Source organism: Synchiropus splendidus, chromosome 17 (genome assembly GCF_027744825.2).
Source record: "Synchiropus splendidus isolate RoL2022-P1 chromosome 17, RoL_Sspl_1.0, whole genome shotgun sequence".
Taxonomy (NCBI): Eukaryota; Metazoa; Chordata; class Actinopteri; order Syngnathiformes; family Callionymidae; genus Synchiropus; species Synchiropus splendidus.
The window spans coordinates 17050506-17065784 of NC_071350.1; the positions used below are offsets into that span (position 1 = coordinate 17050506).

The following is a 15279-nucleotide window of genomic DNA, read 5'->3' on the forward strand; positions in this document are numbered from 1 at the left end:
GACTGAGCTCTTTATATCAGGTGTGGCACCGGAATACTTCGCACACACATGATGTTGGAACATGATGGTTAGTCGCACGTTTGTGTCACAGTAGCAAGTGCGATACTGAGGATCGATCATATTCCGGAAACCAAGGCATCAGTCCCGCAGAATTACGCGACAGCATCAACCCAGTTCATTCACTTCTGTCTTAAATCATCACTTCCTGTGATGCGTTTGATGTTTCCACTTACATAACTTTCAAGGCAGACGAATGAACGGAATTTTAAACCATGACCGCAGAGTTGAAGCCGAAGGGCCACATGTGGCCCACCAGTCACGCATTACTTTCACCTGCTCTTGGACATAAGGAGACGACTCGATGATCTCAGGGGCTTTATTCCCAACGAAAGAAACTCTGCATTCTAGATCTTTTGTTTACGAATAGCAGGGTTTTGAAAGATTGGGCGGAGCCACCTGGTGGACCATGCCAGGACCACAGGCTTGATAATATATATATATATATATATATATATATATAATATTTATAGTTTTTGTTTATGGAAGTTGGAGGCCTCAGACCGAAATTTTGTTGCCATAATACAGTGACATGTTTTTGTGCAATGACAATAAAGAGTCTAAGTCTAAGTCTATGCCAGGACCACAGGCTTGTCTGAAAGATGCACATGAACAAAATGAATGAAACAGCACGGCTCTTCTTCAGGTGCCGAAGAACTTGATTCTGTTTTCATTTACTTATTTTTATACACGATGAAGTGCTAATTTCAATGAATTACTAATAAATTTTAAAGGAAAAAGAATTAAATCGTGTGTCATGGTGAAAAAAATATTTTATAAACAAAACAAAACACAAATAAGCAGCGAATGAAAGACATGGTGAAGCTTTTATGTTCGCGAAGTGAGCAGGGGAAAGTGAGTGTTTGACGAATGCAACTATTTTGGGGGGATCACTGTAGTGACGTTGGCAATTGTCACATTTTTATTAGCCGCGGCAGCCGAGGGGACGTGGACGGTGTGAACACGCCCCTGGAGGTCATAAATAATGCGGTGATTTCTCTTTAAGAAGTTCAGCCCCCTGCCAAACAATCGTGCCCCCCCCCTCCCCTCCCCTTCCCCAACAAGTCATCGGACCTGTCAATCACCCGGACGGCGCCCTTTGATGTCGGGAGTCCTCGTCTTGTCTGGAGCTCAAATGAGATGTTTGCTGTTTGTAGGAAACACTAGTTCTCTCGCACCCACCCGGAGGACGACACAACTTTTCCCTGCGCGGCTCCTCGATGCGGCGGCACTTTGGAGACCTTTGCCAGCGAGGAGATTGAAGACAAGTCGCCGTAGCTCCGCGTCTTCGGGGGTTGGTTTCCTGAGAGTTGTGCTGGTCGAAGCGCCCGCCGGGGGAGAGTCGACATGCCTCAGCTCAGCAGCGGCGGCGGGGACGACCTGGGAGCCAACGATGAGATGATCGCCTTCAAAGACGAGGGCGAACAGGAGGAGAAGATACAAGAGATCGAGCTGACGGAGCGGGACCTGGCTGACCTCAAGTCCTCGCTGGTCAACGAGTCGGAGACGAGTCAGAATCCGAGTGCGGCGGTAGGTGCCCGAAACAAGACGGTGAATGAAACTTGAATCGTGTGAACTTTTTGTGCGCGTGTGTGTAAACTGTCTCCCATTGCCTCCGCGAGTCGCCTGAACCCCCGTTTGTTTGTTTGTTGGCGACTTCCAGGCGGTCAGACGGGGACACCAGGGCGAGCAGAGGGGCTTTCCGGACAAACACCGGGAACATCTCGACGGCGGTGAGACAAAAACACACCTCACACTTGCTCTTATCCGGTCCATGGTATCTGGGAAAGTCGAGCGAAGAGCGATAAAACCCCCCACTGCGACCGAGCGTGGGGTATTTTGGTCAGTGGGACACGTGTTGCTGCTTTAACTTCAAAGAGTTGCGTTCAGGTGCACTCTGTAAAAAAAGACGTCTCCCGGTATGTGAGTCATGCAAATATTTGGGAAATGGAACCTCCTGGGGAGATGAGTCCTGCCCCTGGGTACAAAGCACAGCTCTTAATTCGGGTTGCTTAAATGTGAATTTATGAAAATGCTTACATAAAAAACAAAGCTAAAATAAACGAATGCAATACTCAAAATATTTATTGAAATAAATACTTGCCACCATTATATTCACTGTTTTCATGCTTCACTGTACATGTATTTTTTTAAAGAAATGCTTGAAACTAAATATATCTTTTGTATTTAATATATTCGCCATGTCAAATGAACCTAAAACTGCATGTCTGTGCACTACTTTAAGTGATAGACCGTCAGATGGAATCAAAAAATATTGTGTTTCACTCTTACAACAGTAGCTTTTCTTCTTTTCAATAATCTGGAAAAACACAATCCCCGAAAACGTTACAATGCTGGCGAGTCGAAAGAGTTTATAAACACGTTTGGCTGATCTTCTTAAAATCACATACCGTATATAATAATTATATATTTAGAAAACCCCTCCTGATTCAGTCTGTGAAAATATATTTAAATACACTTCCATAAATAACTAATTTGGTAAAATAGTTAAATCACGATAAAAGTTGTGTTTCTGTTTCCATATTAACTTAACTACTCAAACTATAATTTGCAAGTGTTTTACTCCAGTGTTTCACCCTATAAATAAACTATTGGAACGCATGTAAAGCGGAGTTAAATCTCGCTATTTTAAATGGGCATTCTATTTTCTAAGAAAGCTAAAGGTTCTTAGAGGTCAAACCTACATGTATTACAAGTTGCATCTGTACTTCTCGTGTGTGTGTGTGTGTATATACAGTATATGCCTATATATAAATCATAAGTCATTATTAGTATGCAAATGGGGTTTCTATTGTTCTCATGCAGCGCTGTCAGAGCCACAGCGTGTCGCTTGATGTGGGTGGTGGTGAGAGCCGAGTTAACACATAGGCTACAGGAGTTTACGTCTCTCGGACCTGGTGACAGTTGTAACACTTTTGTCTCAAGTGTCGTCATCTGCACTCACACGAGGATATAACATGTTGTAACCCGCTGACGTGTAAATAGTTGAATGCATGGCGACTCTGAAGAGTGGAAGTCAGTTTTATAGCCTTCTGATGGTGAATGAAGAGTTGCTCTTGTTGGTAAATATCTCTGTTTATCTGGGATTTTCAGTGTCCAGTAAGCAAGATAGAGGCATGTACAAGACGCCGGCGTACCCGGGGTACCCCTTCCTGATGCTGCCTGACTCCTACATCCCCAACAGCTCAGTCTCTCCACCTGTAAGTCCATGTTTTTAACTGGCTCACACCTTTGGTTTTGGTCTTCTTTGCTGTCAGTGTTTCTCCTAGCAGCGACCAGAACCTGCTTTTTCTGAACCCTGGCTGACTTTTAGCTTCATTGTGTCTGACTTGACAAGAAAAGGAAAAGCATGATGATTCAATTTGTGACGGTATTCAGGACTTTGTTTGCTTTGGACCGAACATGAAACCACAAACGCCTTGGGTCTCTTGTGTTTCCTAATGAGTTTAGCATATCTTTTCCCTTAAAGTTTTTTCAGAAATGTGAGTCTGATGCTGTGCGAGTGAATATGAAAATGCTTTTCACTGCTTTGTGGTAATGAGACCTTGCTGTACTCCGATCCATGCTATGTTAAATTCCATCCTACCTGCTTGTGTTTTCACTGACATTATGTCTGAAAACAAACCTTTCATTGCTTAAAAAACTGTTCTATTGAACTTTTGTAAAGTTAAAAAACATTCTTGCTTCATCATTTTGCAACAAAATTACAGTTGGATTGAGTGAGAGTCTGTGGTTCTTATTCATCTGACAAATAAGAAGCAGCTGCACATTTCATTTGAGATTTCTCTAGAGATGTTTCTGCACACAAACCAACCAAAAAAATATTTTTCTTTATTTTATTTGTATTTTTTTGCTTAAATTGGTGGGTTATTGAATGAAAAAAAGTGAGTGAATATGGTATGCTTTAATTTATGTGGTAGCTGGGGACTTAATTCGGTTGGAACTGGATGATCCAGCTGTTTTAAAAGTGGTTGACTTGCTAGATTTAGAGAGAAATGCAATTGATGAATAGATATTGAATCTTGACTGCACGTTTAAGGAGCTCAAAAAAAGGTTTTCACCTTGCTGTTGTTTTTAAATCAATGTAAAATAAGCTTCATGTATTTTAGTAAAAAGCTTGACTACACTATGGATGCAACACAACATTGTTGTAGGGAGGTGAAGAAGTGAGTGCGGACATGATGGAGTCGATGTAAATGACCAAGGGAGGCACAGCTGTGTTTATGGCCCTGATGCAGTTTAGAGGAGTCAAGAGTTAAAAGAGTCAGAGATGCAGGTATGGACAAGATCAGAATTGAGTGTATCTATTTGGAAAAGAACAATTTGCTGGGCAGATGGTTTGGACATGTGGAGAGGAGAGACAGTGACGGACCCTTGATGTTGAAGGTGACGGCGACGAGTGAGGTTCATGCATGTGAAGGTGTGAGGAGAGGATGATCATGACCGGCTACAGTGGCCTGATGTGGAAATGCTGGAGACCACGGAGTTTATCTTTTGGTCACAATGGCTGTAGACGGTGTCTAAAGTGCTGACAATCTTCTGAAAAGTTTTGATCTTCTGATCTTGATCTCAGAATTCTGCTGCTTCATGGACACTACTTGATACAAGAAAATACAGTTTTTAACGGGATGAAAAATCCCTATTTTTAATTGGTTTAATGCTGTTTATATCCACTTTAGCTCTGCAGGTAGAACCCCAGCGTGGCCCCTCATTGTTTTTGTCAAAAGCGGGGTGGGTGTGAAGAGACAGGGGGTTACAGGCGGCAGGATAAAGAGCACTTTCTTTCTGTGAGCCTGGAAGACTCCACACAATGCTCACTTGTTGCCACTTCCCTTGTAATTAGCCGACTGCTAGCGAGGTGGTAGCCTCTGCTACCTTCCACTTGAAAGGGCTGAGCACGGCGGTGGAGGACGGTGTAGGTGAGGCAGGCGGGGAGGGGCCATAATGGAAGGACAAGATGGCTGGGAAACTACAGGTTTGCCGAGGGACGCGCAGAAATGGCCGTGATTGCTGTGTGGATGTAGGAGCGTGCGTGTAGCGTTTCAGCTGGTGGGTCTGACAGACAATTTTTTAGCAGCTAAAAGCATCACTTTTTTATGCATCACAAGTCCGAATTCAGGATTCAACATAATATAAATCAACACGCAACTCTATAAAAAGTTATTTCGTGTGTAATTTTTGTATTGACTGAAGCTTTAAAGCTCCAGATCAGTTATATAAAATGGGGGAAATAGCTTGTTCTATTGTGACCCAATCCATTGAGGTGCTACAACTAAGGGTAAAAGGGGGTTATTTAATGTAGACAATTCCTCACAAATGATTTTAATATGCGGACCTTGCTCTGTTCTAAGCTGCAGCACACACTCGGATATGTTTATTAATGTGTTTGTTTTCTCCTACTGCTTGCTAATCCGCTGTCTGTGTCGTTTGTTGAAATAAAGGTTTAGCTGTGGATTTAATGAGGTCATATTCTCCATTTTCTGCATTGCTGCAAGAAGTTGGTACTCGCACAGCAAAAACAATTACTTTTTTTGACAAGTCGTCTCTTTTAAACATTGCATCGCTGCAACTTTTTCTTGTTTGGAGGCTCCCCACTGCTGCCGTGATGAAAGTCCAGTGAAGTTGCTAATAAGCTTCTCAACCCGTCCCTTTTTCTTCCCAATAATACAAGGTCGATTCTCCGAGATCAAGGGAATGGCATGTGTGTGTGTGCAAATCTGGAGGATGGTTCCACTTCCTTGTTTCCTATTGTGTCTCCATGTTGACAGGGGGGTTGTTCAGCCAGCCCCTAGTCCCTAGGTAAACAATGGCAGCAATACTGGCTGAGGCCTCCGTAATCCCCCTCCATTCAGACCCAGGGGCTGGGATGAGCGGCACGGGGGCCTCCCCGTCTCTGACTGGGTACGATAAGGACAGCCATTTAGATTTAAGAGGCCTGAAAGAAAAGCAGCTTTCACTTGCAGACAGCAAAGCGCTGCTTGTAAGAGACTCAGCATCTCCAAAGGTGCCGTGTTACGCTTGTTTCCCATTGAACGACATGCCAAGAACCCGTCGAGGAAACTGTAATGCATATATTAATGACTCTGCTGATGAGCTGAGAAAGTTCGGTGGGTGCCTCATATTGACGCTGCCGTTCTGTGCCCCACAAGTGTTTTAGAAGTTTGGCAGAAAATCACCAACCGTGGTGAGTCTCTCTGAGAGACTGTGAGAATCATTGAGCGTGACTCTCACTCTGCTACTGATGCGTGGAATTATTGTTTCACATTGTTTGGCTCAGTGGACTCAGAAAGGAAGTGGTTCACACTCGTTGATACTGTGTCTGACTCAAGTGTAGCGGGAGTCCCATGGTGGCGGACTTGAATCGCTCAGACTCCATGCTGGGTTTTGCTTTGTTCTGTTTGCACCGGCAACGTTTTCCGCTACTGAAACCACTAAGCTTTGCATCGTTGTTATTTGTTTTAGATCCTCCACAGCAACCCAACATTTCTCCCAACAGCAGCAGGCTACAGAATAGTGGGACATAGCAACAAAAACATCTTTGGCTCAACATAGAGCACATGTTCTCCCCTCGGAAAGTTCAGGAAGTGATTCAGACTCATTGATAAACTCTGACTCAAGTGTCCTAACATGGTACTTTGTGGATAAGAGTTGCTCACACTCCTGACCTGGTTTAACGTCCTGCAAAGTGCTTTGGATGCCAACACCCATTCAATATAAGGTCCCCAAAAAATTTGGTTTTGGACAATCGGCACAACACTTTGAAAGCTGGGTTTTGCCTCTTGTTACACCAATGTTTTTTTTTTTCAACCATGTTGTGACAGCTGGTCTCATAACCTTTCAAAATACCATTTGGTGAGCTGCAGTGTAGTCTCCCTCAGTGGATAGATTTTTCCTTACACACCTAACAACCACTGCAGTTAATTGAGACAACACAGAATCATTCTCAGACGGGAAGTGGTTCTGACTCGTCGATGCTCTGATTTGCCAAGTACTTGGTGGATATGAGTTGCTCTCACTGCTAACCATGTTTAACAGCATAGAGACATCTTGAATTCCATCACACCTATGTTCAGAGGGCAAGGACCCCCACTGATGTTTGCGTTAGTGAAGGCGTGCGTAGGCAGCGCATCCGAAGGCGTGTCCGATAAACCTCAGCCGAGATCAAAATAGATGAAGTGACGCTGTGAACTTTAAAGCTGTGAGACTGGGCTGTATATATGGGAGCAGAGGCAAGCTGCGACAGATTTCTGAATCCAAATGACCCGAAGAGAGCCAGCTTTGATGTAGCGCCTTGTGAAGGCACCTGAAGAGAAGAAATATTTAAAAGAATATCTGAAAGGTGGGAAAAAAAAAACCACCCTGTGATTGCCCCGAGGTGTTTATACCTGCAATTATTCATCCCCTTATTCCTGTCCGGGGCTGAGGGGGGAAACGGCACTGCAGTAAACGACAGGTGTTGGCAGAGGAAGTGTGTTTGATATTAAATATTATATGCGTCCAAAAGATTCCTTCACCTGTTTGTTGAAAGAAAAACACTTCCGGGGGAATGTTCTTTGAGTTTCTTTTAAACCAGGTGAGCGCTCTTCCAGGACACGCTGGAACTTGTGGGGGAAGTTTTATTTTTCTGTCCATATATTTGGGGATTTTTTTTAATCTTGTTAAACCATCATAGCGAAGGATGAGTCACCTGTGTTCCACTTTTAGATTGATATTAAAAAATTTGATGGGCAACGACCTGATGTTTTGAGTCAAACAGGAGCTTGACTTGACGTGTGCGTGTGACAGGACATTGACCCTGTGATGTCAAACCAAGTAAAGAGTCTCTTGTCATTGTTTGCAGAGAGGAGTTTCAGTCACATGAAGCCAAATAAGCATCTGGATTGGTGGCTAAGCTTCATATGTACCGTAAATTTGGTACTATAGGGTGCAGTGGAATACAAGCTGCACCCAATAAATTTAAGAAGGAAAATATATTTTTTTATATCTGCACAGTAGAAAGGCCATTGATTCCCACGTACCCGTCTTAAAAACACTTGTGGATCACTTCTAAACTAGTTTTGAAAACGGGGTCCAGCATGGAGACTGACCCAAGAAACAATGTTCTGAACTCGTATCATGCGGTCACATCTTTCATTTATGGCTTTTTTTTTTAATTTATGCGGCGTTTTCACCTGCGCACCCGAAGTTCCGACACCACAGCCGGTGTCAGCTGCTGCCACTTGTCTCCGGTCCTCCGGAGGATCGACTCTGTTTGCCGAACAGCAGACACACGGGGTGAAGACAGCACATTTGGAGTGGTCTGTGACTTCATTGGTTTCATGTGACATGAAGCGGCATGAAGCTCATTTACCCGTAAAAATCTATATATCATCTGTGCCGCATAAGCCACAGGGTTCAGCCCGGGAGAAAAAAGTTGGGGCCTATAGTCCACAATTTACGGTAATTGTTGCTCACACTTCATAGTGGTGAGTAAAGATCCATGAGGTAACATTTTAGGTATCTAGGTGACTGTGCCAGCATTGCAACCGGGAGCAGTGACCCTCCCAGGTTTGTGTAAAGATTCAAAGTCCAGTGAAATCTCACATTCCAACCAAGCATGTGTGATGGTCACATTTATCTCAGCATGGAGGAGAAATGCTGTGATTCATACATGTTTTCCATAGCTCTCCTTAGTGCTGAGGTCGGAGTCTGTGCCAGCTAGTCGGGGCAAGAGGTGGGCACACATTACAGGGCATTTATAGACAGGCAATTTAGAGTCCTCAATTATATATTATAGAGTGCAGGACCCAGTTGACCCCAGTTCGTTCAAGATGGAATTGAACCTATGACCTTTTTGATATGTATCTGAGGTGTTTGGGATTAGAGGGACAGAAAATACTTTCCATTTCTACTATTGAGTATTATAAGTGTATTAACAATAATAATTTGGGGCAAGAGTTAGTTATAAGCAAGAAAAGAACCTGTTCCAACCTCTAGAAAACTACTGTTTTCACATAATTTGCTCTTGTTTTTGTCATTTCCTGTCAAACCTGCCGTCACCTCCAGATGCGATACATGAGTTTAACATCCTTCCTCTTTTTATCTGTCCCCATCAAAAGCCTCAGTGTGCGATCCACTATTGGTCTTATTAACTTGTCTTCACCGACCCTGAGCAGATTTGTTTTTTCACCCACCCTTGTGACCTCCGCTCTCCTTCAAACATACACACCATTAAGACAGTGGCCATAAAAATAGGTCAACGAAATGAAACCCGTCCTCCGCCCTGTGCCCATGGTAGACCAGCCGGAGCCTCCGCAGCCGCATGAATAAGCCCAGCACACATGGCTATGATCACACACATGCAAACACTCACTAAACAGAAGTCGAAATCCCGCAGCAGAAGATGCTCTCATACACCTTCATCTCGCGCTCAGCTGTACTTCTCACACTTATCTCCTCATCTTTCTCAAACCCTCAGTCGGTTTTGGATTTACAAGCAAATTTTCAACTTCAACAAAACTGTGTACTCGATTGAAGTTACGACGCACAGTGTCTCAGGGAAAGAGCTCACAGAGACTCATATTGAACTTGTCTGTTGAGTGTCATCATCAGGAATCGCCGATTGGCACGATGGAATAGTCACTGTCGACACACTTCAAAGGCCCGTCCACTTGAAGACGGTGTCATTTCAGTCAACGAAACCACAACCTTGTGAAACCAAATCCCAGAGTGGATAGATATGACTGTTTTCATCTGTATGGACATCCATTTTTATAGCTCCGCCGTTCCTTAGCTCTGGGTTTACAGACTTTAATGTAGCCCAGTATGACCAGCAATAAGAGTTCGACCTTGTCAACGGCACCTTACTGTGTTCCATATGACTTCATTACAGCGCCACAGCCAGGCCCAACACGCACGCTGCATCAGGCTTGTGAGCGACGTTCTGAAGCTTCCAAAATGACAAACCACTGCAACCATTAATGAGTGAACATATGTTAGATTTCCGTCTGAAAGGTTGCATCAAAGCTTTGAAGGATCAGAAGCAGGAGTTGGCCTTGAGGAACTCTTGAAAGAAGGCAGATATGGAGGAAGGGAGGGGCTGAAGATGCACTCGAAAAGAGGCGTGAAAGATGAGAGAAAGCTGCATACTTGTCATCACCGAGAGGTCAACTGTGCCTGTGTTTTTGTAGCTCCAGGAAGGCCGCAGAGCTCATAAAGAATTCATCTCTATGTTTGTAAGGTGTTGTGGTTGCCGAGGCCATGCAAAAAGTGGAGCAACTCTGAGGTGTGCTGCTCTGTGGTTCGGCGCGTTAGTGTGTTTGCGCTGCACATAGTACGGGGCATGTTCGAAGGGAAGCACTGTATAGATGAAAGAGGGAGCGTGTGGGTGGGCAGGAAGTGGAGAACAAAAGTAACACTTCATTCAGTCGGTTGATTAACTGGTGAACTTGTAAACAGAAAATCAGAAGTTAAAGAGTGTATCACGGCGGCAGGAGAAATGGAAGAGAAGCGTGGGCCAGCTGAACAGTCAGCAATAAACCACATACAGCACCTGATAAAGGAAAACCGCAGACTCAACAACATGCTTCGCCGTTTTACAGCTGCACGATCGAAGCCTGAGAGAACCCGAATATCAAATCTGTTTCCAGCAGAGACGTTGCTCTTCTCCAGAGACTGTTGGACTCATTTATTGTCATTTATTTATTATTTCCTCAACATTTATGTTTGCTATTTTGAAAAGTGAAACAGTGTTTTCAGTGCAGTTTATTGTATTTATTAGATCATTTTGTTCATTTTGGGCCACACTCTTTATCACAACAAATGGAAAACTGTTTATGAAGGAACGATGCTGCTGTGTGATTAAAAAGCCGCGCTGAACGAAAAGCCGGCTGGCTCGCACGCGAGGCATCTTTTAACCCTTGTGGACTTCTTCACTTCGCCAAACGTGGCCACCATCTCTCCATTTAACTTCCCTGAAATAGCGAGTCGGCAGTAAATGCAGCCAATTAAAAGAGCTATAACTGACACGGTCACAAACAAGCAGCGCAGCGTGACTGCCACGCCGGCTCCACTTATTCTCCACAGTTGGCCCCTTCCATCGAGGGGGAACTGCTTCCAATTAAGCAGCCATTAGCTAAATATCGCATCATTTTGTTCACTTACGTCTGTGTGTTACTCGGGTTTTTCTCAGCTTCAAATGCTAAATTATACTATTTGAGTTCTTGAAGAACTAAACGATTCACTATTAGAGTGCATGGTGTTCTTAAACGTAGCCATTAGCTCGACTTAGCTGTGAGTTTTCTGGCGAAAATGTAGAGATATTTACTTGCATCAGTCAGCGACTGATGGTTTCATGTTGTTTCCCCACTTCTTGAGCTGAAAAACTGAAGACGCTAAAATGGCGTCCAGACGTTTTTGGGGGAACTGGTTGCTTTTTTTGGAGGAGTTTTCGGTTTGATGAGCCAGATATGGGTGTTTGTGAAATGGCGACGACGGTGAAAGTTGTTTAGAAGTTTGCATCTTTGTGTGCGCGGGCAAAGAAGAAAGGTTGTGGTTTACCGTGGAAAATAAAGGCAGCACCTGAGCGACGCACACACCTCTCTCTTCACCACTGTACTGAAGGTGGAAAATTTCAAGGGTTCATTTGAGTGAACGAACCTCTTTCCAACGCCTGGTTAAACACGGAAATTGTTCTGTTGCACGACAACAAAAATAGATGCAGCACTCTGCAGGAGTGTAAACAAAGTGAGTGTTTGGTCGATGCTTTTGAGACGATTTAAAGTCGTTGTTTACTTTGAATTTATGTTCTGTGTTTCCTTTCATAAATATTGTGTGTGAATATTATTTTCTTGTATTTATTATTTACTTAATTTTGACATTTCCAGACGCAACTGTTGACCTGGTGGTGCTCTTGCGCTAACTTTTCCCATGTGTGCAAGGGATCGCGGAAAATCTTGTTGCACATTAGCTCATTATATTAACATGTTTACTGTCATCACAAAGACGCCGTGGAAAAAAAATGGGCAGGGGTTTGATCAGTGAAGTAATTTGGCTTGAGAGTCGATTAATCCTCTGTAGTGGCATCAGTGCTCGCTGCAGGCGGGGAAGAAGGGGCAGGAGTCCAGGATGCTCGCTGTGATCACTGGTTTGGCTCCGCTGAAGTGCTTGGTTTTCTGGTTTCCCGACATGTGTTTTGGAATCAGTTTAAACAATTCAGAGACCAAAAAATGGCAGCGGAGGAAAGTTGGATTCCTAAGGTGACTCAAAAGGACGATGGGAAATCTCATGTATGGAAAAGGCTTACAGATGTTCTGAAGAAGACATTTTAAAGGGCTCATTTAATATCAAGTCCTCCATTTTGGCTTCACTCTCATATTGCCAAAACGAACCATCACTTAACACCACTGCACGCTGTGGAAAGTCATGTGCTGTGAAATCGCGATCAGAAATCAATGTTTCGCAAACCGTCCCTTCAACTCAGCGATCGCAACGTGAACAAAATAAGTGACGCATGATAGTTTGAAATGGCATTAAGTCGAATCCTATGGACAATAAAGAGGGTTTTGAAGAATTAAACTTTTTAGCCATGAGCTGAAGAAGGTTCCCCTCAGTAGGTGCCATGTTTGTTATGTTGCTTGAGCAGGATCCAACTTCCTCTGAAGTTGTTAATGCAACCTCCCTTTAAACCTTAATTTAGTTGGTAAATTACCGATCTCGTCTGATGAATTAGTTGCTTGTACATTGAAGTTCGGGATTCTTTTTGGCGCTAGCCAAGCTAGTTTTCCACCTTTTTTGTGGTAATATAGTATTTAAGTATGACTCACAATGACATTCCTACTTCGCTGTCAGTTAAGTAGCGCTCTTCCTCTAACAAATGTTCTTTTTATTGTATTCCTTTTTTCTTCCTTTGTCTGTGTGGTGACATTCATTCTCGGTCTGTATCAGATCTTCAAAGTTCAACGTTTCCACTCCTCCATTTTACGCATCTGTGCATGCCTATATGTTGGTACCAATAAATTGTAGCACACAAAAAACATATCTGATGCCCTCGTGAAAAATGTTGCAATATAACTACTATTAAAGATAAAACATTTTCAATATATTTAACTAAGTTGAATTTTGTTTAAGGAATTTTGAGTTTCTATCCCATGAAGTTGCTCTAATTCTTCTATCAGTTCTGCTAATACTGAATGATATTAGGATGCTGTTCCATGTTCCACTCAAAAAGAAAATCTAATTTTTACCTTTTTTTCCTCATCCCACTTTGCCTCATGAAGTTAATTATGTGGCAGGTTTGGGCTCAATCATGAGTTGGTTGGGCACTTTGGAAGCACAAGACGTGAGGGCTGCTGGCGGTTAGCCGCTGGGCTGGAACGGACCAGAGCAAAGAGTGTGGATCGGGCCGGGAACAATTATGGCTTAGAGGGCGGCGAGCCAGGCAGCTGCTGGATGTCCTCTGTATACCCAGCGTGTTGTCGGCGTGTGTGTGTGTGTGTGTCTCTGAGTGTATTCAGTCGAGGTCCAGCGGGAGCTCCGTGTTCATATTCTGCTGCATATTTACATTACAAATCACTACTAAACAATTCTCAGACGATGGAACATCAAATGATGAAATGGATGGATCGGAGTGATGGGTGGAAAAGTGAGAAGATGAGGGAATGCAAATAAGAAGAGAGGGATGAAAGGTGACAAGAATAAATACAGTCAGAGGAGTGCAGCTAATGGCTTGTGTACAACGTGAGCATAAATTAATGTTTGATAGGCAAGGCTTTGATCATTTACCTAATCGCAACCCAAAGCTCCCAAAAATGATGCGGAAAACGGCAAACAAATTTGGACTCCTCTCCATGTTCAGTTGACTGCACCAGCACAGCTGTGGGGATGTGACTCAGGTGGCATCGTGTCAGAATCAAGGACGTTGCAACTCCACGTTTTTAAAAATCCTCAAACAAAAAAAACAACTTCTTGACCACAAAATATTGCTGTCACTGGGTGTTTTTTTGGGGGGGGGTACTGGTTGCTCAAAAATATATACTTGGCAGGGAAAAAAAGACTGAACTTGATTCTGTTCACTCTGAATTGTGTTGGACTTGATCTTGTGTAGATTAAGAGCTAGTCCCTCAGAAATATTGCTCACACTAGAATAATGAATATGACTGTACGCTTGTTTCTGCATATCTATATAGCTGTGGTAGGAACTTTAGAAACACAGGATTTTAGTTTTTATCTCGAGTAACTGCTGCAAGCTGATGGGAGTTGGCTGCCATCACTCTGTAACCAGACATGTCCCAGGTCATGGGACGTGGGTTTGCCAAACAAAGTACCCATGCAGCCCATGTGGTAGGATGGCTGCAGAGGTTTCCCACTGCCATCGCTACCTCCAAAACATTGGTACAGAAAGCGGAAGGCCACATGAGAGGTGGTGGCTAAGACAAGCTCCAGGTGGTTTTGGCTGTCTAGGGAGGGCAACAAGAATCCTTCTACTGGTGAAGGATGACCGACGCCGGACTACGTTGTTAAGTGTATGTTCCTAAAAACACACCCAAGCTCCTTCCACGCACCAAGGGGGAGATCTTGTTCTGTTTTACGTTGCTGTCTTTTCTGGTGTTGAAGCAAAATTCATGAATTATTTAGACAAAGTCTAAACCTGCCAAAAGCTGATTCTACCTGTATCATCAATATAGCCTACTGAATCTTTACGTAACCCAGGCGGCACCTGAAAATGGACCATTTGAACCCGCTTGGTTTAGGATTTACACATGACGCCGTGCAGTTCAATTGTTTTGGACCATAGAACGAAAAAAAACCCGACCCAGAGGACAATTCTGATTTTAAGACCGAGGTCCTTCAGTACAGCCAGCCACTTTATTTTTGGGGTGATAATCACACACTGTGTGAAAGTCACCATATCATTAGTAGAGATGATTGATAGCAGAATCTCAAACCTCCACTGCCTGGCAGCTCCCGGACCGTTTTGTAGACCGCACGCCTGCCGTGCTCCCTTGGGGACCATGTAACACACACGCGCACGCACAAACAAGCCTCTGCCCTGTGGCTTAAGTACCAGCACCGACCCCGGTTTGGTTTTGGGCCGACTCCATATGTGGTCAGCTGGAGGGAAGCGCCCTTCACTTCACTCTGACCATACGACATGAAGTCCTCAACGTGGTTCTAATCTAGGAACGGAGCCCGCGATAAATTGTCTGGTGTCGTTCATTGACA

At 43.8% G+C, this 15279-nt stretch overlaps 1 protein-coding gene across 8 annotated transcripts in view; it reads left to right on the forward strand.

The window, feature by feature from the left end:
* Nucleotides 1-1155: 1155 nt before the first annotated feature.
* The window catches only part of tcf7 (transcription factor 7), a 41496-nt gene continuing 27372 nt past the window's right edge, over nt 1156-15279 (forward strand). For all 8 annotated transcript variants that reach the window (XM_053846687.1, XM_053846688.1, XM_053846690.1 and 5 more), the window contains exons 1-3: nt 1156-1587; nt 1721-1790; nt 3172-3278. In XM_053846687.1, the coding sequence (XP_053702662.1) occupies nt 1405-1587; nt 1721-1790; nt 3172-3278 (360 nt within the window). In that variant the 5' untranslated portion in view covers nt 1156-1404. The remainder of the gene's footprint in view (nt 1588-1720; nt 1791-3171; nt 3279-15279) is intronic.